The following is a 21987-nucleotide window of genomic DNA, read 5'->3' as shown; positions in this document are numbered from 1 at the left end:
TTTGTCGCAACCTGAGCAACTCTCTGAAGAGTGTTGTAGTAGGCGCTTTACTTACGTATGCACGTAGGGAATTTGGACGGACTATTGGGCGTCGTGATCGGGTCAAGCGCAACGTATACATGCTTTAGGCTTTACAACCTCCACAACTAGGCTCTCATTCCAGCACAACATGAAAAGATACATACCGACAAGTTTCTCGTTCGGTTTGACAGGCCTTTTAAAGAGTCGCATGAAGGGGTTTGTGTAATGAGCAGAACAATATTTTAGGCGTGGCTGTAGGCATCATTGGGGTGAGTAAACGAGCTTTAATGAAAATAAAATCACTTTCACACACACACAACATTGGTGGAGCAGGTCCACAAAGCAGCAAAATTATGTACAAGTAAAGAGTCATGCAGGTCAGCAAACCAAGGCGTTCACACTCGTCAAGCCCGTCAAGCCAACGCAAGAAGCGAGAGATGAGGCATACCAGAGATCCAGGTTGGAAGTAGGCTTTTAGTGCAACGCGTTTGGTGCCTCGTCTGGTGTTGAAGGGAGTCTCGTGCCGGGCTGGGGCGCGCGAGAGGTACGGACCCCCGCGCTGCTGCGGCGGCTTCGAGGCGCTCCAATGCGAGCTGACGTTTCACTGCGATGTCCGCCTGCGAAAGATGGTGAGGTTGGTTCTCTCCCAGAACATCCTGAGAGACATGGAACGTCTGTTTAAGGCATCGCCCGCCAGGTCACCGTCGGCGCAGTCTGCCGCGGCAGCGTCTCCATTGCCGCATCCAGTGGGCAGGCTTTCGCAGGACTTGCGCGAGCCCAGCGTGGGTGACGTGGCGGTTGCAGACTCACCGGCTCTGCTACTGGCGCAGCGCGGCTGGTTGTAGTCTGCACGCTGTTGTTGTTGCTGTTGCTGCTGCTGCTGCTGCCTGCGGGGCTTACGCGATGAGGCATCCCCACTGGGCTTCCTGTTCGATGGATGCCTGCCGCCATTGTTGTCGATGGCCGCCACAGACCTAGCGCCGGCGGACTGGATGTCGCGGGAGGTGGGAGATACCTGTTGAGGACTCGGTCTCGAGGCCGAGTACTGCCTCTGGACTTGCGCCTGTCCTCCGCACCCTCCGGCTCCACCGCCACCCTGCTTGTTGTTATAACGGCGTCCGCGATGCGAGGCTGGCGGTGGTGTCGGTACGGCCGACGCGTCCGCTGGGCTGGCCACCCTGGAGCCTCCGGCGACGCTGCGGCAGCAGTAGGGCAGCGAGCTGCGGTGGGCGGCGAACCCGCCGCGATTGCCAACGTCCGGGCCGGCGTCCTGCCTCGCCCTGTCCTTGTTCCACTGGTTGGCGCCGTTGCACTGGCGGTTGTTGTTATTGGGGCGGTTTCGGTTCCGATTCGCCGAGTGGCTCCCTCCTCTGGGTGGCTGCTGCTGGCCCCTCGCGTAGGCACCGCCGTCCGAGTAATGGTGGTGGTTGTTGTTAGCATGCGGTCGATTGTTGAAGGCCTCTCTGCACTGCCCGTTCTGTGGGAAACGGCCGCCGTCGGTCGTCTTGAACTGTCTCCCACCTCCCGGGGGCCTGTCTAGCGAGGAAGGCGGCGGCGGCGGCGTCGAATGGTCGTGTTCGTTGTACCGGCGCGTGCTGTGGTACTCGCGTCGCGGGTAGCTGGGTCGCCGGAAGTCGTTGGAGGCCTTCCGCTGTTGATGCATCGCCGTCGCGTCCACGGGCTCTTGCCTCTGCACGTGCTGCGACGGCTGCTGGTTCCTCGTCGCCGGCAGAGCACAGGCAGCTTCCTTAACCTGAACCGGCGAATGGCGGTGAACGACGAAGGGGCTCACCTTGCCCTCTACCTTGCCTCCGCTGGCTTCGTCACCGCACTTCGGTTCGACGCATTTCTCGTTCCTGTCCTCATGTGGAGCGCTCGCGGCAGCGTTTCCTGACTCGGGGCTGCCCTGGTGCGGAGGAGTGCTAGTCCCGACAGCGACGACAGGGACGGGGCTCGGAGTGCTACCCCTCGATGGAGGAGGCGTTAGTGAGCCCGTTGCTTGGGCATATCTGGCAGTTATGTCGTCGGCAGCGAACCGAGCGAAGAAGACGGACGACGTCCTACTCTGAACCACCCTGAACGGTGGGCAGAGCCTGCGATCACTGCGGTCGTAGAGTCCATTATCGGATACCGAACGCCAGACACCGCCGTCCACGAAGACTTCCACAGAGTCGCATGAACCGGCTGTGCCGATGATTTGTTGCTGATACAGCAAGTGCTGCGACGGAAATTGAGGCTGTGTGCGCCACCTGTACGAGCGAGATCAATTGTTTGTCAGTGGTATTCTTGCGTCACGTATAGAGGAAACCCTGTTACGCTGAAGTCAAACGACAGGTTCAACCTCGTTATGGCTCGTTATTTTCGCAGATGCGCTTCTCATTTAGTACAGTGAAGACGTGTAGAGTTCTTACATACTGGGCGGTGACTACACGCCACCATCAGCGTACTGCTAACAGCGCCGCCGCGGTGAAGTTACCAAAGCCAGATGTAATGCTTGCTTCCACCTTGCTAGTGCTAGTTTGCAGTGTTTTCACTAACGATTGGCTAGGTGTGCCCGGCAGATCTATTAATTGAGAAAAATATATTTCAGAGTGGAAACCAAGGGTCGTAAGCTGAATTCATTTGTAAAAAAAGTTTTTTTTCCTCTATAGAAGTGTGACCTGCCATCGACCACATAGACCACCGTTTTGAGCGGATTATGCGATATCTAAAGTTGGCACGCCAGTTTCTAAGCGCAGTATATCGTACTGATGAACGCGATACAGTGTGCATGCGGCACCATATATTGGTGGCTTAACCATCTTATTGCCGCCAGCCTTCGAAAAAAAAGCGCAATGATAGTTCACGTAGGACCGTTAATTTCATCACCGATGACGAAAAAGAAATCGCCACAACGACAATGCATGCAACAATCGATTACGCCTTTACCTCGCGTTCAGGCAAACATTTTTTTTGTCACCTCACAAACCTGAGCTCGAGATGGTCACTTTGTCCGCGTGTGCGTGGATATGCTGACGTGTGTATGTATGCTTCTGGCGTTTGAACAATTAAACTATGAGTTCCTCGGGTTTGCCAGTCGACGATAAGAAAAAAAAAGATTGCGGCACCGTTTCGCTCGACTTTTGACGGGTGCGCTTAAGGAGGCGCACTTAATCAGGTGCACACGCGCGTTTGAAGTATATGCGCGAGACACGCGGTACCGAGCTCTCTCGAGCCCGCGCTGCAATACCTGTGCCTCCAGAAGGTGGGCTCCCGCTCCTGCAGCACCCGCTCGAAGGCCAGGTGCTTCTCGTGGCGCTCGTCGATCTCCGCCAGCAGCGCCACCACTTCGTCCTGCTCGTCGCGAAGCACGTCGGCACCGTCGGCGCCGCCCAGCGCCGCAGCGCCGCCCCCGTAGGCGGGCGCGTCGCCGTCGCCCTGCGCCTCGCGCAAATCGAGCGTTGTTTTTTTTAGCTCGAACGCACGTGACCACGCCCGCGGAATGACGCAGACGTGAGCAGCAACGCTGGCGGCGCCATCTCGTGACGCCCACTTCAACCGAGGCCGCTATCCTTGCACGCGGTCGAAAAAGACGACGTTCGATTCACCCTCACGCGATTGTCCAGGCCACGCCTGGACAATCGCGTCTGGAATATCGTGGCTTAGGCCAATATGTAGGCCAAACACGTGAGGTGAAACCGAACGTCGGTTTTTCGAACGCGCACAAGATAGTGGCCCAGATGCTCGAAAAGCCGTTATTGCAATGACTGACTATGATAAACAGTGGGCGAACGAGGGGGCCTCAGCCACCGTTTCGACAAAATGACTTTTTTTTCTTGGGGACAAGGAACTTGCCCTAATGAGGAATAAAATCCGCTCGTGGAAATGCGGGTTCAAGGCGGAAATTGTCTCGTTCACTCGCTGTTTTTATAATTTCGTGTATGATCTCCATGCGACCCCTCTGTCATGTTTGGATAATGAACGACTATGTTTTACTTATCTGTTGGCTTAAACGCATCGGCAGCGACATTTTTTTTCGATATTTATTTTTGGGTCATAAATCAGAGAAACCCACAGAGTCCGTTCAGACCCATCACCAGTGGGTGTTAGAAGGTTGAAGGAAAATGTACAATTACCCAAGCAAATAAAAAGGATTCTAAATGAAGTAGTAAAATCACATTAAAGCAAAGTCTATTGAAAGATAAACGACCGCAAAATAAACAAGAACGCCAAGTAATTTTCTACAAAAAAAGCAAGTAAAGCAACTGAATGAACCAAGGGAGGTATATACAAATACTAGAATACCCACTGTAGAAAAGATTAGGCATACACAGACGAATTACATAAACATGTATCTACCCAAAGCATGTTCCACAGAATCTGCAAAAAAAATCTTTAAAGATTCTAGCTAAGCCATGCAATTTGCATTTGTCTCAATGCGTTACATTGGTCAAACAGCTTATGTAGGCTGTTTCCACTTGATTTAAACCTGCATGCCAAGGCTGCGATAAAGAAAAAAAAAAGAATATCGGAGCACCTGTGGTCTCCGAACTCTTTCTCACAACTGTACGTCATTCTTAAAATAAACTTGCAGAAAGAATTTGTCTAACAATTGAATAACAATTGCGACACCGGCTGTTTGAATAATTGGCCATAAAAAGGTCTCACTCCAATGTTTACTGCGCGGTTTATGCACGTGAAAACTGAACGCAGCGTCTTTAACATACCCCCTTCACAAATATTAATCTAGACAATGTATTGAAAGTCTAAAGTGAGCCCTAAACGTTTTTCTGTGAAATCTATACACGTAGAATGTCTGAAAGCTTCTAGACCTACGGCCTTAAACTTTGTCAACGTATCTTTGCAGACCTTTGAGAAAGAACAAAAACATTTTAGAAGCTTTTACACCCCAATACATAAAGCCAAATATACTTGTTAAAGTACGAGTATACTTCCGTCTGTCGACCGCACTGTTAATAGCAAGCTATTGATAGATAGTGCTACGTGCTTCATAGCGAAACATCGTAATATCAATAACACTATCGATAGTAGTACTATCGCTAGAGGTCTTTGCACAATTCATTTTCAAATTAAATTATGGGGTTTTACGTGCCAAAACCACTTTCTGATTATGAGGCACGCCGTAGTGGAGGACTCCGGAAATTTCGACCACCTGGGGTTCTTTAACGTGCACCCAAATCTAAGTACACGGGTGTTTTCGCATTTCGCCCCCATCGAAATGCGGCCGCCGTGGCCGGCATTCAATCCCGCGACCTCGTGCTCAGAAGCCTAACACCATAGCCACTGAGCAATCCCGGCGGGTAATTCATTTTCAAGAAGCTATCGATACTGTCCAGAGTCAGCTTACCTAGTCCTGCATCACTCGTACCCATCCATCTGCTTTCCAACTGGTCTTACTAAAAGAACTTGCAGCATAGCTTCGATCAAAAGTGGTTTAACGTGTGCGTGACATGTTTCAAATGTATTTATCACTGCTTCTGGATTTCAGCTTCTGAAGTCCAAACAGCGCATCAAGGAATCAAATATTTGCCGCAATTTTCTGTGACCTCCGATATTGTAAATATGGCGCACCCGACACCTCGTGTATCGCGCCCCGGCGTTCCCAGTTTCAGCAACTAAGTCCAGGTGGCGCTTGTGGACCAGTGAAACTAAACTGACACTAGAGAGAGAGTAATAAATGACGTCAGCTCAGCGCGTCACCGGCGTTTGAGCGTGTCGCGCCTCTTGCGTGAAAATGTCAACCAAAGGGGGGCGGAGGAGGGCAAGGTGTACCGGGCGAGTCACCACTGCGACCATCAGCAAGCAACCTGACTAGCTTTCACGGCCGGATAAGGCCTGCCCGGAAGCGTCCAAAACCATCTAACGCAATCCAAATATGCATTCCGAGGTTTATGCGTGAATGATGATGATTGGAGTTTAATGGCGCAAGGGCATCTGAGGCCAAAGAGCGCCAGGACATATGTTTTTGTTTAGTAAAATTGTGGGTTTGGTGCTGTGACTTAAAATGGAGGCTGTATAGAGGCCTACACGTAAGAGAAATCTATAAATACTGGTGGATGAATTCTAAAATTATAGGTTATAGGGACACATGGTAAATTGTTGCGGATTGTCCGAGTCCCTTGCTGTACAATTCTTGCCTACGCAAGAAGTGCAAGAGCTCGGACATACTTATGTGCATCAGACTATACTTCACCTGTGAGGCACAGTCTGATGGTTAGCATGGAATGAGATAATATCTAGAAAGTTAGCTTGAGCAAGATAATTAAGCACTCTTTTAAAGTTAAAAAGTGCATCTTCTGATAAGAACATCGAGGGATGGGGTGGTATATGGTGTGTGTAGAGTTCCTTAAAATGAGCTAATCGCTCTCGGTGAAGTTCGGGACATTGAATGAGGATATGTAGGACGGTTAAGATCTCACCGCAGCGTGTGCACGTCGGGGGGTCAGTTGCAGTCAATAGGTGTTTGTGTGTGCCATAAGTGTGTCCTATTCTGAGTCGTGCTAGGGTGACTTCCGTGTGCCTATCAAGCTTCAGTCGGAAAGGTTTGCTTAATCGCGGTTTAAGCAGATGCAGCTTATTTTCCACTTGCTTGTCCCACTCAGCTTGCCAATGGTCATGAAGCACCTTTCGTACAGCAGGTTTCATATCTACACCAGGTACCCAGCTTACATCAATAATATCCCGATGAGCCGCTTGTCCAGCATTCTTGTCTGCCATTTCATTGCCTGCAATCCCAGAGTGTCCTGGCACCCAGCATACAACAAGAGCTAGGTTTTGTTTATATGCTAGGTGAATGTGTTTAATGAGCATGTTGAATACAGGGTTTCGGCTTGTTTTGCCACAGGACAGGGCTGTGACAACACTTAAGGAATCTGTGTATATTATGGACTTTTGTATCTTGTGCTGCACTATGTATTCAACAGTGATCAGGATACCGTACGCTTCGGCTGTAAAAATGCTGCTATGGTTATGTAAGGTTTTAGCGTTGGAGAAGTTTGGGCCATGGGCTGCACATGATACTGAAGTTGCCGACTTCGAAGCATCAGTGAAAAATGCCGTTGATCTATACTTGTCTTCAAGGGCCAAGAAATGTTGCTGGATGAGGGCACTTGGACAACTCTTTTTGTTCAGTTCTCTAAAGGTCAAGTCACAGGTAACTGTACATTGTTCCCAGGGTGGAATAGGTTCAGCATTGTCGCTTTCCTGTAGATCTGTGAAAAGTACTCCGAGTTCTTCCGCAACAGATATTACTGCCAACGGGAACGGTGGGGCGTGTGAAGGCCTGTTTAAGTACAACTGGTTAGTGGATTGATCACTTATGAGTGCTTTGCATGGGTGGTGTTTTAGTGACATGATTCTTATTGCATAGGTGACTCCCAGATATGTACGTTGATAATGCAGCGGCCACTGATCCGATTCTGCGTATAGACTTTGGACGGGGCTCGTCCTAAAAGCACCAAGAGCTAGGCGGATACCTAAGTGATAGACAGGATCGAGTTGCTTAAGTGTTGTGTTTGAAGCAGACTGGTAAACAATACATCCGTAGTCTATGCGTGACAACACAAGGCTTTTAAAAAGAGATAGGAGGCAATACCTATCTGTTCCCCACGACTGATGGGATAAAATCTTTAAAAGGTTCATGGTTTTAAGACATTTCAGCTTCAACTGTTTTATATGCTGCGTGAAGGTTAGCTTACTATCGAATGTTATACCAAGAAATTTTTGTTCTTTTTTATTTACCAGGTTTCTCCCATGCATCGTAATGCAAGGGTCAGGAGATACCCCTCTACGTCTGGAAAACAGCACACAGGAAGTCTTTTCTGCATTGAATGTAAACCCGTTTTCGTCTGCCCATTTCGTGAGGCGGTTAACACTCAACTGTATCTGGCGTTCACATATGGACAGGTTGCAAGATTTAAAGCTGATTTGGATGTCGTCCACATAGACAGAATAAGACACCATTGATGGTATAACAGAGCGGAGAGAGTTCATTTTGATTATAAAAAGTGTGCAACTTAGCACTCCTCCCTGTGGTACACCATTTTCTTGAATAAAAGTGCGCGATAGTACATTGCCAATTCTAACGCGGAACTTTCTTTCAGATAAGTAATTTTGCAGAATATTTAGCATACTACCACAAATTCCATAGGAAGAGAGGTCTTGCAGAATACCATATCGCCAGGCAGTATCATATGCCTTCTCAAGATCAAAGAATACAGACAGACAGTATTGGCTATGTACAAATGCATCACGTATATATGATTCAAGGAGAACTAGATTATCGGTAGTAGACCTCGCTCTTCGGAAGCCAGATTGGCGAGGGTCCAATATACCATTATATTCCAAAAAGAAGACAAGGCGTCGGTTAATCATCTTTTCAAATACTTTGAGTAAGCAGCTAGTGAGTGCAATTGGTCTGTAACTGTTAACTAAGGAAGGGTCTTTGCCATGTTTGAGTATTGGTAGAACTATTGCTTCTTTCCAAGATGAAGGTATATGACCAGTAGCAAATATCTTATTGTAAAGGCCTAAAAGGCAGTTTAGGGTCTCATAAGGCAGATTGTTGATTATTTCATAAGTTATTGCGTCAGAACCTGGAGCCGAGCTACCACAAGAGCCTAGGGCAAGCTTGAGTTCATGGAACGTTAATGGTCTATTGTACCCTTCTGATGACTTTTTTGGACGCAGAGGAATATTTTCAGCTATTCTTTTATGGTTTAAGAAATTTTCGGAATAATTTTCTGAACTTGATACTCTCTGAAAGTGCTCGCCAAGAGTGTTTGCTTGATCTTCTACTGAATCACCAGAACCAGTGACGAGAGGAAAAGGATTTGGACGTTGTCCTTTCAGTTTGCGTACTCTGTTATATACTTTGCTAACATCCGTGTATGAGTTTATTGAGGATATGTAGCACGTCCAGCTTTCTCTTTTGGATATTCGGCGGATACGGCGTCCATTTGCTTTGCAGCGCTTAAATTCTATTAGATTTTCTGTGGTTGGGTAGCGTGAAAGTTTACTCCATGCTTTGTTCTGACGTTTCTTAGCAGTTTCGCAGTCCTTGTTCCACCACGGTTTTGCATTTACTCTATCTGTGCAGGATTGAGGTATGCAGTTTCGAGCGGAACAGAGGATGTGTTCAGTGATGTAGCTAGCCAGTTCTTCTACACCTAAATGGTCCACTTCTTCTAGGCACAGTTTACTTATGTTTCTAAATTTTGACCAGTCTGCTGAATGAAGTCTCCATTTTGGGGGGTAAGCTGGTCCATCGTGCCAGTTTGTTGTTTCTAGGAGTGTCGGGAAATGATCGCTCCCATATGGATTAGTGACAACTCTCCATACCAGGTGTGGGAGAAGTGATGCTGACCCTATGGCTAAATCTATACATGAATACGTGTTGTGTGTAGGACTGTAGAAAGTTGGCTCTGTCTTGTTAAAGAGACAGGCTCCAGAAGAAAGAAGGAAGTTCTCTATTGCCCGTCCTCTCGCATCACATCTTGAATCACCCCAAAATGGGCTGTGAGCATTAAAATCTCCAATTACTATATAGGGTTCAGGAAGCTGGTCAATCAGCTTTTCAAATTCTGCAATGTCTAACCGCTCATCAGGCGATATATATAGGGAGCAAATCGTTATAAGATGATTGAACAATATAGCCCGAACAGCCACTGCTTCAAATGAACTCTGGAGTGATACATGCTGGCATGCTACTGACTTTTGGGCTATGATTGCCACACCACCTGAAGAAGAATTGCCATTATTTCTATCTTTACGGAAAATTATGTACTGTTTTAAAAAGTTCTGGTGTGTAGACTTTAAATGTGTTTCTTGAACACAGAACAGTCGTGGCTGGTATTCCTCTAGTAGATCTTTGACATCATCTAGATTGCGAAGGAGGCCCCTGGCATTCCACTGAATTATTTGTGTAGCCATTTTGAGGAAGATTTTTGTTGACTGTGTTCAAGAGCACGTGGTAAAGATAAATGGATATGTATACAAGAGCGGTAACCGTTTAGGTTACCGGTCCCTTTCTTTGTGCAGTTATAGGTATTTTATCTCTTTTAGCGCGCTCTTGGGAGCGCTGATCTTTCGGCGTCGATGACGCCAAGGATTTCTGATCGACCTCCATAACCTTCTCGGAGGCGCTGGAGGATCGTGAATTAGGCGCTGAAACTCGCGTCCCAGGCCGTGGAGTTCGGTTTAGCTTTGGAGCCTGCGGAACCGAAGTCTGCAGGCCCACCTTCGATGTTGATGGAGCAGCATCTGCTGCTGCCACCAGGGGGGCAGGCGGAGTGATTACCGGGCCACTGTCAGTGACCGCGGTAGACTCCCGAGGGATTTGTGACGCTGCCCCCCGTCGCGCCACCTCGGAAAAGCTCGTGTGATTCAAGTACGACAGACGTTTTCTTGCTTCGTGAAATGTTATATTTTCTTTGACCTTCAATGCAATGATTTCTTTCTCTTTCTTCCATTTAGGGCATGTTCTAGAGTAGGCTGGATGGCTTCCATCACAGTTCACACAATGTGGAGATGAGTCGCAAGTGTCTGATGGGTGATCGTTCGAGCTGCATTTTGCGCAGGTCTGCCTTCCTCGGCACGTCTGGGATCCATGCCCATACCTCTGGCACTTAAAGCACCGTCGAGGATTTGGGATGTACGGCCTAACACGTACTTTGATATAGCCTGCATCCAATGTGCTAGGCAGTAGACTGGTACCAAAGGTTAATACTATGTGCTTTGTTGGAAGTTGTTCATTGTTCCTCCGGATTTGGATTCTTTCTACTTTGATCACATTTTGGTCCCGGAAACCCTCAAGCAGCTCATCGTTACTAAGGTCTAAGAAGTCGTCTTCAGAGATTACTCCACGGCTCGTGTTCATGGTTCGATGTGCCGACACAGTGACTGCTACATCGCCAATGCATTTCAAGTCATTAATTTTATCATGTTGTGTTTTATCCTTCAATTCAAGGAGCAGGTCTCCATTCGACATCTTTGTAGCTTTGTAGCCAGATCCTATAGTGTTTGCGAGGCATTTCGCCACCAAGAAGGGGGAGAATTTACGCACGCTCTTGTTGCCTTCGCTGTGGATTACTTGGTATTTAGGGAAGTGTTCTTGATTGTTCATCAAAAAGAATTGAAACGTTGCATCGGTGCGCCCTCTTTTTAGAGGGCGATCAAGGGAAAGTGGTTTGCTAGAAGCCATATAGAAGTCTTGAGTTCGGCAGCAGCGCCAACCGCCCACCACCGAGCCCAACATGGGGACGGAGCAAGTCTTACGAGTAAGACAAGCCCTCGCCAGTTGTACGGTGCCACTATAACCCAATCTGGAGTACCCAAGGTTGGCCACCCACACAAGGTTAACCCTCGCTGCCAGGAAAGTTGGAAGTAAATAGAAGAGACGAGAAGACAGGAAAGATTGAAAGGAAGAGAAAAAGACGCAGGATGGAGAGGAGGACAGGAAAAGGCAACTACCGATTTCCCCCGGGTGGGTCAGTCCGGGGGTGCCGTCTACGTGAAGCCGAGGCCAAAGGGGTGTGTTGCCGCCGCCGGGGGGCCTTAAAGGTCCAAACACCCGGCATTGGCTCAACCCCCAGGATCCCCTTTTCCCCGGACACGGCTAAGCCGCGCACGGCTACACGCGGGAGGGTCCAACCCTCGTGTGCTCGGGTCCGTGGTGTCGCAACACACCAAACGCCTGCTTGCGCAGACGCCCCTGCGGGGTTTATGCGTGAATAGTCAGCATTACACCTCGGTGCACATAACTACTACATGGTAAGGGAACGTCACACAGCGAAACGCTCTAACGCATGAACACACTGGTCCTCTGAAGTGTTCGTCCGTACCGGCGAACCTCGCCGATTTCTTTGCCTTGCGTATCAATGGTATTCGGCGTGATTATTACCAGTCGGTGACATCCCAGAACTGCACAGGAATGCTCACAGAATGTTTCAACGTGAGCAGCGTGGCACGCTGTCAGCTTCTCGGCCGCAATCATGCCAAGAAAAACATTATCGTGTTACATCTTAGCAACAGCAATGTGATGGCAGCGTGGCGCCCTATATCGATCGAGCATTGTTTGCAGACATTTACGTAGTATTCCTCCGACTTCCATAGTCATCCTTGAGCTCTTACGACATTATGGTTTATTAGGCATTCATTCGGAGCGCGTCACAGCAATATGTTCAAAGAAACCAGTGGCTATATTCACAAGTATTAGTTGTATGCAGCAACAATTGCCCACCAGAACAATTATATTCCATTTTCTATTCTGAGGTTTCACGTGCCAAAACCACGATATGATTATGAAGCACGTCGTAGTGGGGGACACCAGAATAATGTTGACCACCTGGGGTTCTTTAACGTGCACCCAATGCACGGCAAACGGGCGTTTTTGCATTTCGCCCCCATGGAAATGCTGCATCCGCTGCCGGGATTTGATCCCGCGCCCTCTTATGTAGCAGCGCAACGCCAAAGCCACTACGATATACCACGGCGGGTAGCCCATCAGAAGAAACTGTCGGCAGCATAGCTGCTCGCTCTGGTCCCGCTGAACCTTTTGTTGATGTTATTGCAGACGTCAACTTCGGCATGTAACATGCTCCCAGTACATCATTCTGCAGCGCACACTTTGTAATGTAATTCCTAATTCGCCATAAGCAGCTGTACTGTCACATTGGCATCTTATATACTTATAATGTGCCGTTCATAGCATTTGTTCTGCTGTATCCTTTTTTTTTGCACTCCTGCTTGGGCCCGACCAGGACCTGCACGTATGAATGATTTAAAAAAAATCCACCTCCATTCCATATGGCAGCGAAGACAGGTTTGCAATCTCGGCCATTGACGCGCGCGGAACACTTATCAGCGCCGCGTAAATCTACACTAAACACGCGAAGGAGGCGGAGGAAACCGCGATAGCCTTGGCTTTTGAAGCTGCAAAAGGCCCGACGACCATTTTCTTCGACTCACGCACGGCGGTCAGGGCTTTCTCGTCCGCTCTAGTTTCTAAACACGCAGCCGGAATCGTCAACATATCCTTTCCTATTACTACGGGTGAAGAAACTGGAGGTCATAGCCCAGCGTGGTTCCCGGCCCACGTGAACGATATAGCTAACCAAGCGGGTTGCAACCCTATAACGAGTGGGCCAACTGCCTGATGCGTGAATTCACGAACCGCGCCCGAGCTAACGGTCCGGCTCTCCCACAGGATTGCCCCTTCAAAGATCCTCTTACCACCTATCACGAAATTACGTCGCATTACAGATACAGCAGGAGGAAATTCCCTCTCCCAAGCCCGAAACTGAAAAGGGCTCAGGTCGTTACTCCCAGGCTCCTACAGACGAGATCCTACCTCAGCCCCACAGCGCTTAGTTGGATAGACCCCAACTTCCTGCAGTCACGCTCCAAATGCGGTCACGCGTGCTGCTCCTTCGACCACATGCTCTGGCTGTGCCCGTACAACGCGGTCTTCGACCTTCAATACAAGTCCAAGTTGGACGCCTTGCTGAACCAGAACCAGTCTACCGGCTCGGATTTCACGCACCAACTACAGGCCGTCCAGAGGGCCCGCGACGTCGCGGAGAGTCACCACTTCCCTGTCCCGTCGTGGGCTGAGCCACCAACTTGATCGGGGAGCCCTTTGGCTTCCACCAATCAAGTTCTTCAGGACACTCCAATAGAGTTCTGGTCACTGTCACCTCCATTCCACCCTGTGAAAGTGGTTGCAGAGCGAAGCTGTTGCCGACGGTAGACAAGTGCCGCCACCACGAGCGACGTACGTTACGCAGCATACATGATCATTCCTCTACGCCCTCCGCCAAGCGCAAGTGCCTTATTGAACCAATTCAATTTCTGAAAGTAAATTGTGTCAGAGAATTCGTAAAGTACGAGTTAAACACAAGTCTGCAGACATGATAGTTGCGGATTGTAATCCGAATATACCAGAAACCGTATTGCTGTTGCATGGAAACTCAAAGACAAAGCCGATTTCCCTTTCGCAGCTGCCGTTCGAGGCCTGCCTGAGTGACCGCAGCCGCTAAGATTACGGTTTTTGGACAGTGTTTGCCATAATGTCGATTACGGTCGCAGCACACGCAGTACGACAGATGCAACAAGCAGGTCGCCCACGATCAAAGACGGATACATCATGTGCACACGTGCGTCACGCGCGCACGTACTACGTGAGCGGAACAGCACAATTTCTCAAGATAAATTGCGCCAGAAAATTCATGAAGTACGACTTACACACAAGCTGCGGACATGATAGCTTTGTTTTGCTATTCAATATACGGGAATAATGGCATCGTCACGTGACTATACCGCCAGATGACGTAATCTGATGACGTTATCATGCCGAACGTGACGCCACGCGATGACTTCCTCGTCAAGTGATGATGCCACCCGGTGACGTCATGCAATGCATCTTGGAGAAGCAGCATACTGTGCTGCTTCTCCAAGATGTATTGTGCTGTGCTGCTTCTCCAAGATGTATGTATCGTTGGTAGGCAATCTTTTCGCCGACAAAAAATTCCGACCAACGAGAGGCTAACAGTTCCGCTGTAAAAATTCAGTGGTGATTGAGTGGTAAATGCGAGAGAATTGCATTAGCACCACGTCGCTCCTCTCTGAGGTGTCGGATTCGTGTAAAGCGTGTTCACCGCATCGCAAAGTGTTGGTCAAGAGCTCACTCGACACACCTCCTACCTCTTCGAGGAACGACGTTCCACTGACGGTGGTCCGGGGCAGACCAGCGTCAGTTGCTCGCACACGAGCTTTTAAAGTCCCCTATCCCTTCTTTACCTGTATCATATGACCGGCCGCACACACATAGTATTTTCCACTTTAACACTCCTAATGCTACCGCATTGAAACTCTGATGCTGCCCGGTGGTCTCCCACGATCTTGATATACTAACACTGCCTACCACTCCTCAAGGAGCTTTGATCGACTGGTTCTGTTGATTAATGTTGCATCGTTTATAGCATCAATTGAATACTTTGTTAATGTTGTTGCACACTTCAATTTCGGCATGACACATATTCACAGTACATCACTCTGCGACACATACTTCCTGTATGTTATTTTTAATTCAACAGAACCAGCTTTGTCACACGTCGCGGTAGCCTAGTGGGCATGGCGTTGCGCTGCTGAGGTCAAGGTCACGGGTTCAATGCCCGGCCGCACGTCGATGGGGGCCAAATGTAATAACGGCCATGTACTTAGATTTAGGTGCACGTTAAAGCAACCTCAGGTGGTCAAAATTAATCAGGAGTCCCCCGCTAAGGCACGCCTCATAATCAGAGCGTGATTCTGGCACGTAAACAACCCAAACATTTTTGAATCTTTTCTGTGATATTGGATTCTTATGCACTTTACATGCTGTTCGTGGTATGTTTGTTGCTTTTTTGCACTCCTGCTTAGACCTTACTGTTCAGCGGGTACGAATAAAGAAAGTCTAAGAAAGAATAAAGAAAGATTGCAATCTAAGTTATTTGGTGAGCGAATTAAGTGTACCCCAAAATGGCGGTAAGCATGGATTGTCGGTACGCTGACATACTATTGCAAATAGCGCGAGAACGGTACTAAGATAAACGAAACACACGACGCGGGCGCTAATTTTATTAATAAAGTTTATTGCGTAGGGAAGTTAATATCATGCCTCAATTAAAAGTTTCTTTGGTATGAGCGGAAGCTTGATGTGGGTGAGTTGGTTATTCATACTTGATGAAATGAGCGCTACGTAGACGCGGACGAAAGAACAACATGTACGAAAGACAAGGCGCTACTGTCTTTGTTCTTCTTGGTTGCATCTATTTAAAGTTCTGTTTCTTCAAAAAACATTTAGTTGGAAGTAGCGCCTTGTCTGTGGTACATGTTGTTCCTTCGTCCGCGTCTTCGTAGCGCTCATTTCATCAAGTACTTTGGTATGAGTTTTCAGCTGCGAAACATTATGTCAAGACATATTGAGGCTTAAGTAAGCTATAGCGTCCTGAAGACATTTCTGAATACCTGTAAATTGGCATAGGCAAGTCTGCTGTACGCCGCTTGACTCTGTAGCAGTGGCCAACCTCGCATTATGTTGAAAAATGAATTCCGCTGAAATCAGCAAGGCGGAGGAAGATTCATGGCAGTGAAAAATTTGGACAAAGGAAGACTGACAAACCCGTATAGGTTTCTATCGTAGAAAAGTTGAAAGTTGACCTTGTTGGTACATTCCGAAACTTATTGGGAGGAGCACTAAACGACCTTCTGTAAACTTGTGCTTTGTCAAGGCATTTTGAGAATTTGGTAAACTATAGCTACATGTAGACATATTTCTCGAAACGTAAAATTTACGTAAGAGAATCTGCTAAATATCGTTCACTCATTCGTCTCGGCTTGACCATTTTTAAAGCGAAAGCTTTACTGGCCGCGAACTTGCAATTTCGCCGTGGCGGTGCTCCGAGGAGGCACACGACGTCACAACGCGTGCCTCGCCACGGATATTTCTCTCTCTCGCTCCCTAGTCACTACTGCGCATGCACCACTAGTAGCACCGAGCCAAAGGTGTTCCGCCGCTGCGCCGCGCCGCGCCTTTCCGCCGCCGCCATTTCGTATGACGTCACACCGCGTTCCTCGTCGTTGCGCTCGCCTCCGCTCGCTTCGCTAGCTGCGTCTCATGCCTGATAACACGTCGGAGGATTGAAAAGGAGAGCTCGCGTGCGCCGCAACCACAGTTGAGGCGGCAGTATGGACGGTGACAATTCTGATAAGCAGGAGGAAGCCTGGAATCGGCATCGGAACGAGATGAAGAGGAAACGACTCGCCCAGGAAACAGCGAACGACTGGCTAAACACCGCAACATAGCTAGACAACCAGACTAATCTGGACTTGCAATCAATATTAACCAAGGCTAACCATACTATGCCTTAGCTTTCGCTGCATATATCCTGGAATAGCCGAGCTAAGCCACTGCCAATTTTTTTCTTTCATGAACCTTACACCTCACCTTGCGGATTTATGCATAAATGATTTGGCATATTTAGTGTTTCCGCGCTGCGAGTGGTAGATTTACCTGGCCTTGCTTTGCAGTCTGCAAGCCTCCAGGTTAGCTCAGATGGTATAGCAACTACTCCAGCAAAGCTATGGTCCAGGTTTCGGTCCCCGGAACAGCACACAGTTTCTGCGGAGCTTTGAGAAAACCGTATGGGTTTCCTTTTAAGCTTCATGCTTTACTCAGGTGGATGACCGTTTTTACCATTTGTGCACCTCTTTTGGTGAATTGATTTCAAAGTGAGGTTTACTTTGCGAGGTCGGAACCTCGTGACGTCGACCACCTTTGCGCGCCAGTGTCAAAAGTAATCCATGACCAACACGATGGCTGCAGTTCGACGTGCTAGACGGCGCACGCATTTTCTCACTTTCGGAGTTTTTCGCGTCAAAAAACCCTTGCGAGGATACATCTACGCCTTGTATTACATTTGCCGCTGAATCGGCAGGCCGATACTGGAACGAATGCTGGCGACTACAGGCGCGTTCACACGAATGTGAATGTGGCGCATCATCGCATTTCTAGCGCGTTGTATCGATGTAAGCAACGGTGATGCGCTGGGAATTTGCATTAACGCGCCAGGAGAGGGTAGATTGAGGCGGGTAAGACGACTTGCGGTGGTGCGCGCAAATGCTGACGTGTCATATCGAGGGAGAGAGGGAAAAGAGATTGTGTGTGTGTGCGTGCGTGTGCGTGCGTGTACTCGGCTCTACTGACCGGCAAAATGCACTCGCGAAAGCAGGTTCCGGCTTGTTCCGGACGATGGGGGCATGCGCAGTATGCAAACACTGTCGCAGCATAGTATTATCGTCGCATTCATGTAAACGCGCCTGTACTGTCCTGTACAACACTATCGTAGTTGTAAAGAAGCGGACAGGTAAAAAGCCGTAGAAAAGAAACCGTTTCCGTAAGTACCTGTCCGTTGATGCCCGGCACGCCGTCCTGGTAAGGCAGGTAGCTGTCCTGGTCCCAATTCTGCTGCTGTTGGTGCTCCTGGTGTTGGAAGGCGAGGAAGGAGTGCAGCTGGCCCGGATGCGTGAACCCGCCGTCCTGGTGGTCGCTGGGCTCGAGGTGGCCGTCACCGTCGGCGCACGTGGTCTGCCTGATTGGCACGCAGCCAATCTTGGGGCGCATATCCCGCCACGACGCGTATGGCCCGACCTGAGTATACGTGTGTGAGCGGCATAGTCAACAATCTCGAAGACGAGTTAAAAAAGAACAAGACATAAAAAGAAATGCACGGACACAAAAGATAAACAAGGACGGCACTCGGAACGGTCAACTCCGCTAACTTTCAGGCCTAGTTGGGGTCAATGTAAGTGTAGTGTTTGTTGAAGAAGTTTGAAGCCACTTCCAAGAGGAAATATATGTGGTCAGTTCAGGACTCCCGTAGCGCGCATAGTGTGAAACGGATGAAGAATACGACGGACAGTGAGCCGAAAATACGTGCCAAAATTTTCTGCTCGCATGTGTTGTTGCTGACGAAATAAGTTCCCTGTTCCCTAAACACCTGCTGCTTTGTGACAGGGACGTCAAGCGCAGCTCAATATGAGTTCTCGCTTCCCTCGGCAGAGTTGAATGAATTTTTGCGACGGGCCGTCATTAAGAAATGTGTTCTGACGGCAGCTGTACGTCGGCGCATGACTACCTTTCGCTGGCGGGGCAAAGATATGAATAAAATGTTTTCGTACTGCATCCGCAGCACTCAACAGCAAGAAGACAGAATGTGTACGTGTTTGCATTTGTGCACAACGGCAGCTCAGGTCAAATTGTGGCAAGACAAACTAAAGACTATGGGGTTTTACGTGCCAAAACCACTTTCCGATTATGAGGCACGCCGCATTGGGGGACTCCGGGAATTTAGACCACCTGGGGTTCTTTAACCTGCACCTATATCTAAGTACTCGGGTGTTTTTGCTCCCATCGAAATGCTGCCACCGTGGCCGGGATTCGATCCCGCGACCTCGTGCTCAGCAGCCCAACACCACAGCCACTAAGCAACCACGGCGAGTGGCAAGATAAATCACATGGATGTGCGGGTGCGCGTCGTTATCGACATTCCGTGCTCGTAGTTCTGCGCATAAGGTTGACCTAGATAACACTGTTTATTCAAGTATAAAAATTTTGGCCACGGTGTCCGACGACAGGACCGGTAGTGCGCCCACATGGCTTCAGAGACCGTCGCAAAGTACGTGTATGAACAGAGTTCACGTTTTACTTCGAAATAAATCTGCGGCTTCGCTGGCACGGAGGGCTCGAGTAGTTCGAGGTGTGGCAGCTGTATCCACAAATTTGCGCACAGAGACTTCCAGAATCTATTAAAAGTGCAAGTCTAAGGGGCTCTCCGATATATTCTTGACTATGATGATTGTTCACAGAATGCTGCCGCACGCACTTCTGGAGTGACTTCCGAGCTGCGTTAGTGAATTGTACCATTCTAGAATGCTAATACACCCACTAGTATACCACGGGAATACCACAGGTATAGCACGCCTTGAATTACCCGCACCCGCTTTCCGTAATGTCATCGACTTCGAAAGCGTGTGTTTGGGTCTACCAGATTGTTTACCGGTGCGTTTGAACAACATTATGTTTAACCAGAGCCAGCGACTGCACCGCAACTCACCGTAGCAGCACTGAGCAAGTTTCGATAACATCTTCTCGGCCACAAGTGTCCCAATAAGAAAAAAAAAGAACGAACTTTTAAATCTATGTCGAGTTACTTAAGCACCTGCGTTGAAGTGTCTGTGCACAATTCGCAAAAGCGAAACTTTCGTGACCCAAATGTAGTCATGACTCATGCTCCTTTGACCACATGCTCTGGCTGTGCCCAGCCCTTAACGCCTCTCCACCCATCACGAAAGAACAATGGCAGGACACTCTCAAGAGCAGCAATCTCCACATTCAACTCCAGGCTGTCCAGAGGGCCCATGACATTGCGGCGGGACTTGATCTCCCGGTTCCATCGTGGGTGGAGCCACCGACTTGACCTTCGGGAGCCTTCGGTTTTGGCTCCCCGAGGTCTCAGTCCCTCAGGACTCAAATAAGTTCTTGTCACGCCATGTCGCCTTCACTTGCTCTTCTAGTATTACAACTATTACCGCGAAATTAACAAAAAATAACTTTTAAACGTATTCGGTGGTTGTCTTTGGCGTCCCTTTAAGGTTGTAGTACAGTAAATTATAATTCTGAAACGACTCATTCAGACAGGAGGCTGGTAGACAGCTCGGCAGCGGCCTTATATAGAGCCGCGGCAGATCTGACCTGTGTGCACAAGTAGCCGGATATGTCGCGATGACGCTGGTTCCGATATACTTTCAGTACGAGTCAATTACAAAAGATTCTGGTTCTGTGAGGTGGCCGGCGTAACCGGCAGCGCCGTCTACGAAGACGACGACGATGATGATTGCATGCGTGATGAGCGCGAGCGCGTGTTCGAACACCGAAAGCCAGCTTGCACGTCAGTTTTGTGGTTCTTTTAGTCAAGGGACATCAGTTTTATTTTAAAGCCTCCTTTTTATCTACCCAACACAGCTATCTGGCAAGAATGCGAGTTCGCCTTTACGACACCACCCGGTCTTGCGTCGTACATTATGTCGTAACATTTTTAATGCGAACAGCAAAAGATAACCTAATAAGGGCATCGCTTTGATGTACTCGAAGCAATGTACTCGAAGTACATCGATGTACTCAACAACCGGTTTGCGATGTGCCGGTGTGAAGCACCTTATCAGGAGTTGGATGAAAAAGAGGAAGAAGAGGAGGAAGAAGAGAAAGATGACTGCGGCGGGCAAATCACCTGCTGGAAAATTCGTTGCTCGGCTGCGGAGGTGCGGTACATGACGTAGGAGTCGTCGGGTTGCTGCTGCTGCTGTTGCTGCCAGTAGGACGTCGTCGAGGTCGCCGAGTAGAACGCCCCCGCCGCGACCACGTCGGCGAGGCGGGACGACGTCTGCTTGTGGCGCTGCTGCTGGTGCTGCTGGTGCTGCGAGGCGCCGCCTCCGCGCTTGTCGCGGCACACGAGCTGCATGTAGTTCTGCAGCGCCCACTGCGAGTGGTGGTGGTGGAGTTGCGCAGATGCCTGCGGTTGCGGCTGCGCGGGCTGCGGCTCGGCCGTAACCGCGACAGCGGCAGGCTTGGTTCCCGCCACCGGCTTGGCGGCGGCGGGTCGCGTGGTGGCTGCAGCCCCGGCGGCGGCCAGCAGGAAGTCGGACGAGGGCAGCTTGATGGTCCAGTGGCCGCCGCGCCCCGGCTGCATCGCTGCTGCCGTGGCGGCACACTGGCTGGCCCGCTCCGAGAACCGCACGTGGTGGCACGGGCCGCGCGCCATGGCGCCGTCGATGTGGCTGGCCCCCCGCTTGCAGCGGCCGCACTCCGGGCCGGCCCAGTGGTGGCACCGGCGCTCGTCGCGGCACTTGTTCTTCTGGAAGCCGTGCGCGTAAACCGGGCCCTCCGAAGAAGAAGGGTCGTACTTCATCGCGATCGCTGTACCCTGCCGAGCGCGTTGTTCTTTCGCCCGGAGACGGTGCTGCTGCTGCTGCGAACCGTGGAAGACTGGCGTCCCTTGGCGACGAATGTTGCGCGTGCCCGCTACCCCGAAGTGCGGCCTGTCTGGGGGGCGATGACAGGAATGCTTCTGCCAACTCTGTTGGTGGTAGCGCGGCGTTATCCCTCGGGCATGAACCATGTCACGGCTGTCCCGCGGGGGAAAGAAAGAAGAGAGAAAAGAAAATTGCTGCGCGTTTGTGGTTCTTTATCGCCAGGTGGGACACTTGGAAGTGATGCGCAGCTTCGCGAAGGCACGGCGATTTGGTTAGCCTTACACGGGTAATAGGTATTATTCAGGGAAATACATAGGCGCGTTTTGATCAAGATCCCCGGGGCACAATCGACGAAACTAGGCTTTGCGCTTCGAGGCGTTTGTGATTAGGCTTGCAGAA

The 21987-nt window shown here is 49.6% G+C and overlaps 1 protein-coding gene across 1 annotated transcript; it reads right to left on the bottom strand.

Annotated features, from left to right (window-relative positions):
- Positions 1–285: 285 nt before the first annotated feature.
- LOC135916905 (uncharacterized) lies at positions 286–21763 on the bottom strand. The gene is made up of 4 exons (XM_065450352.1): positions 20847–21763; positions 17963–18208; positions 3251–3438; positions 286–2270 (listed from the first exon to the last, which is right to left on the bottom strand). Exons 1-4 carry the CDS (start codon positions 21732–21734, stop codon positions 623–625), a joined length of 2970 nt encoding a protein of 989 aa, XP_065306424.1. The 5' UTR covers positions 21735–21763; the 3' UTR covers positions 286–622.
- Positions 21764–21987: the final 224 nt, after the last annotated feature.

This window comes from Dermacentor albipictus, chromosome 3 (genome assembly GCF_038994185.2).
Source record: "Dermacentor albipictus isolate Rhodes 1998 colony chromosome 3, USDA_Dalb.pri_finalv2, whole genome shotgun sequence".
NCBI lineage: Eukaryota > Metazoa > Arthropoda > Arachnida > Ixodida > Ixodidae > Dermacentor > Dermacentor albipictus.
Note: the sequence above shows the minus strand (reverse complement) of the source record. Positions and strands in the feature narration are given on the sequence as shown.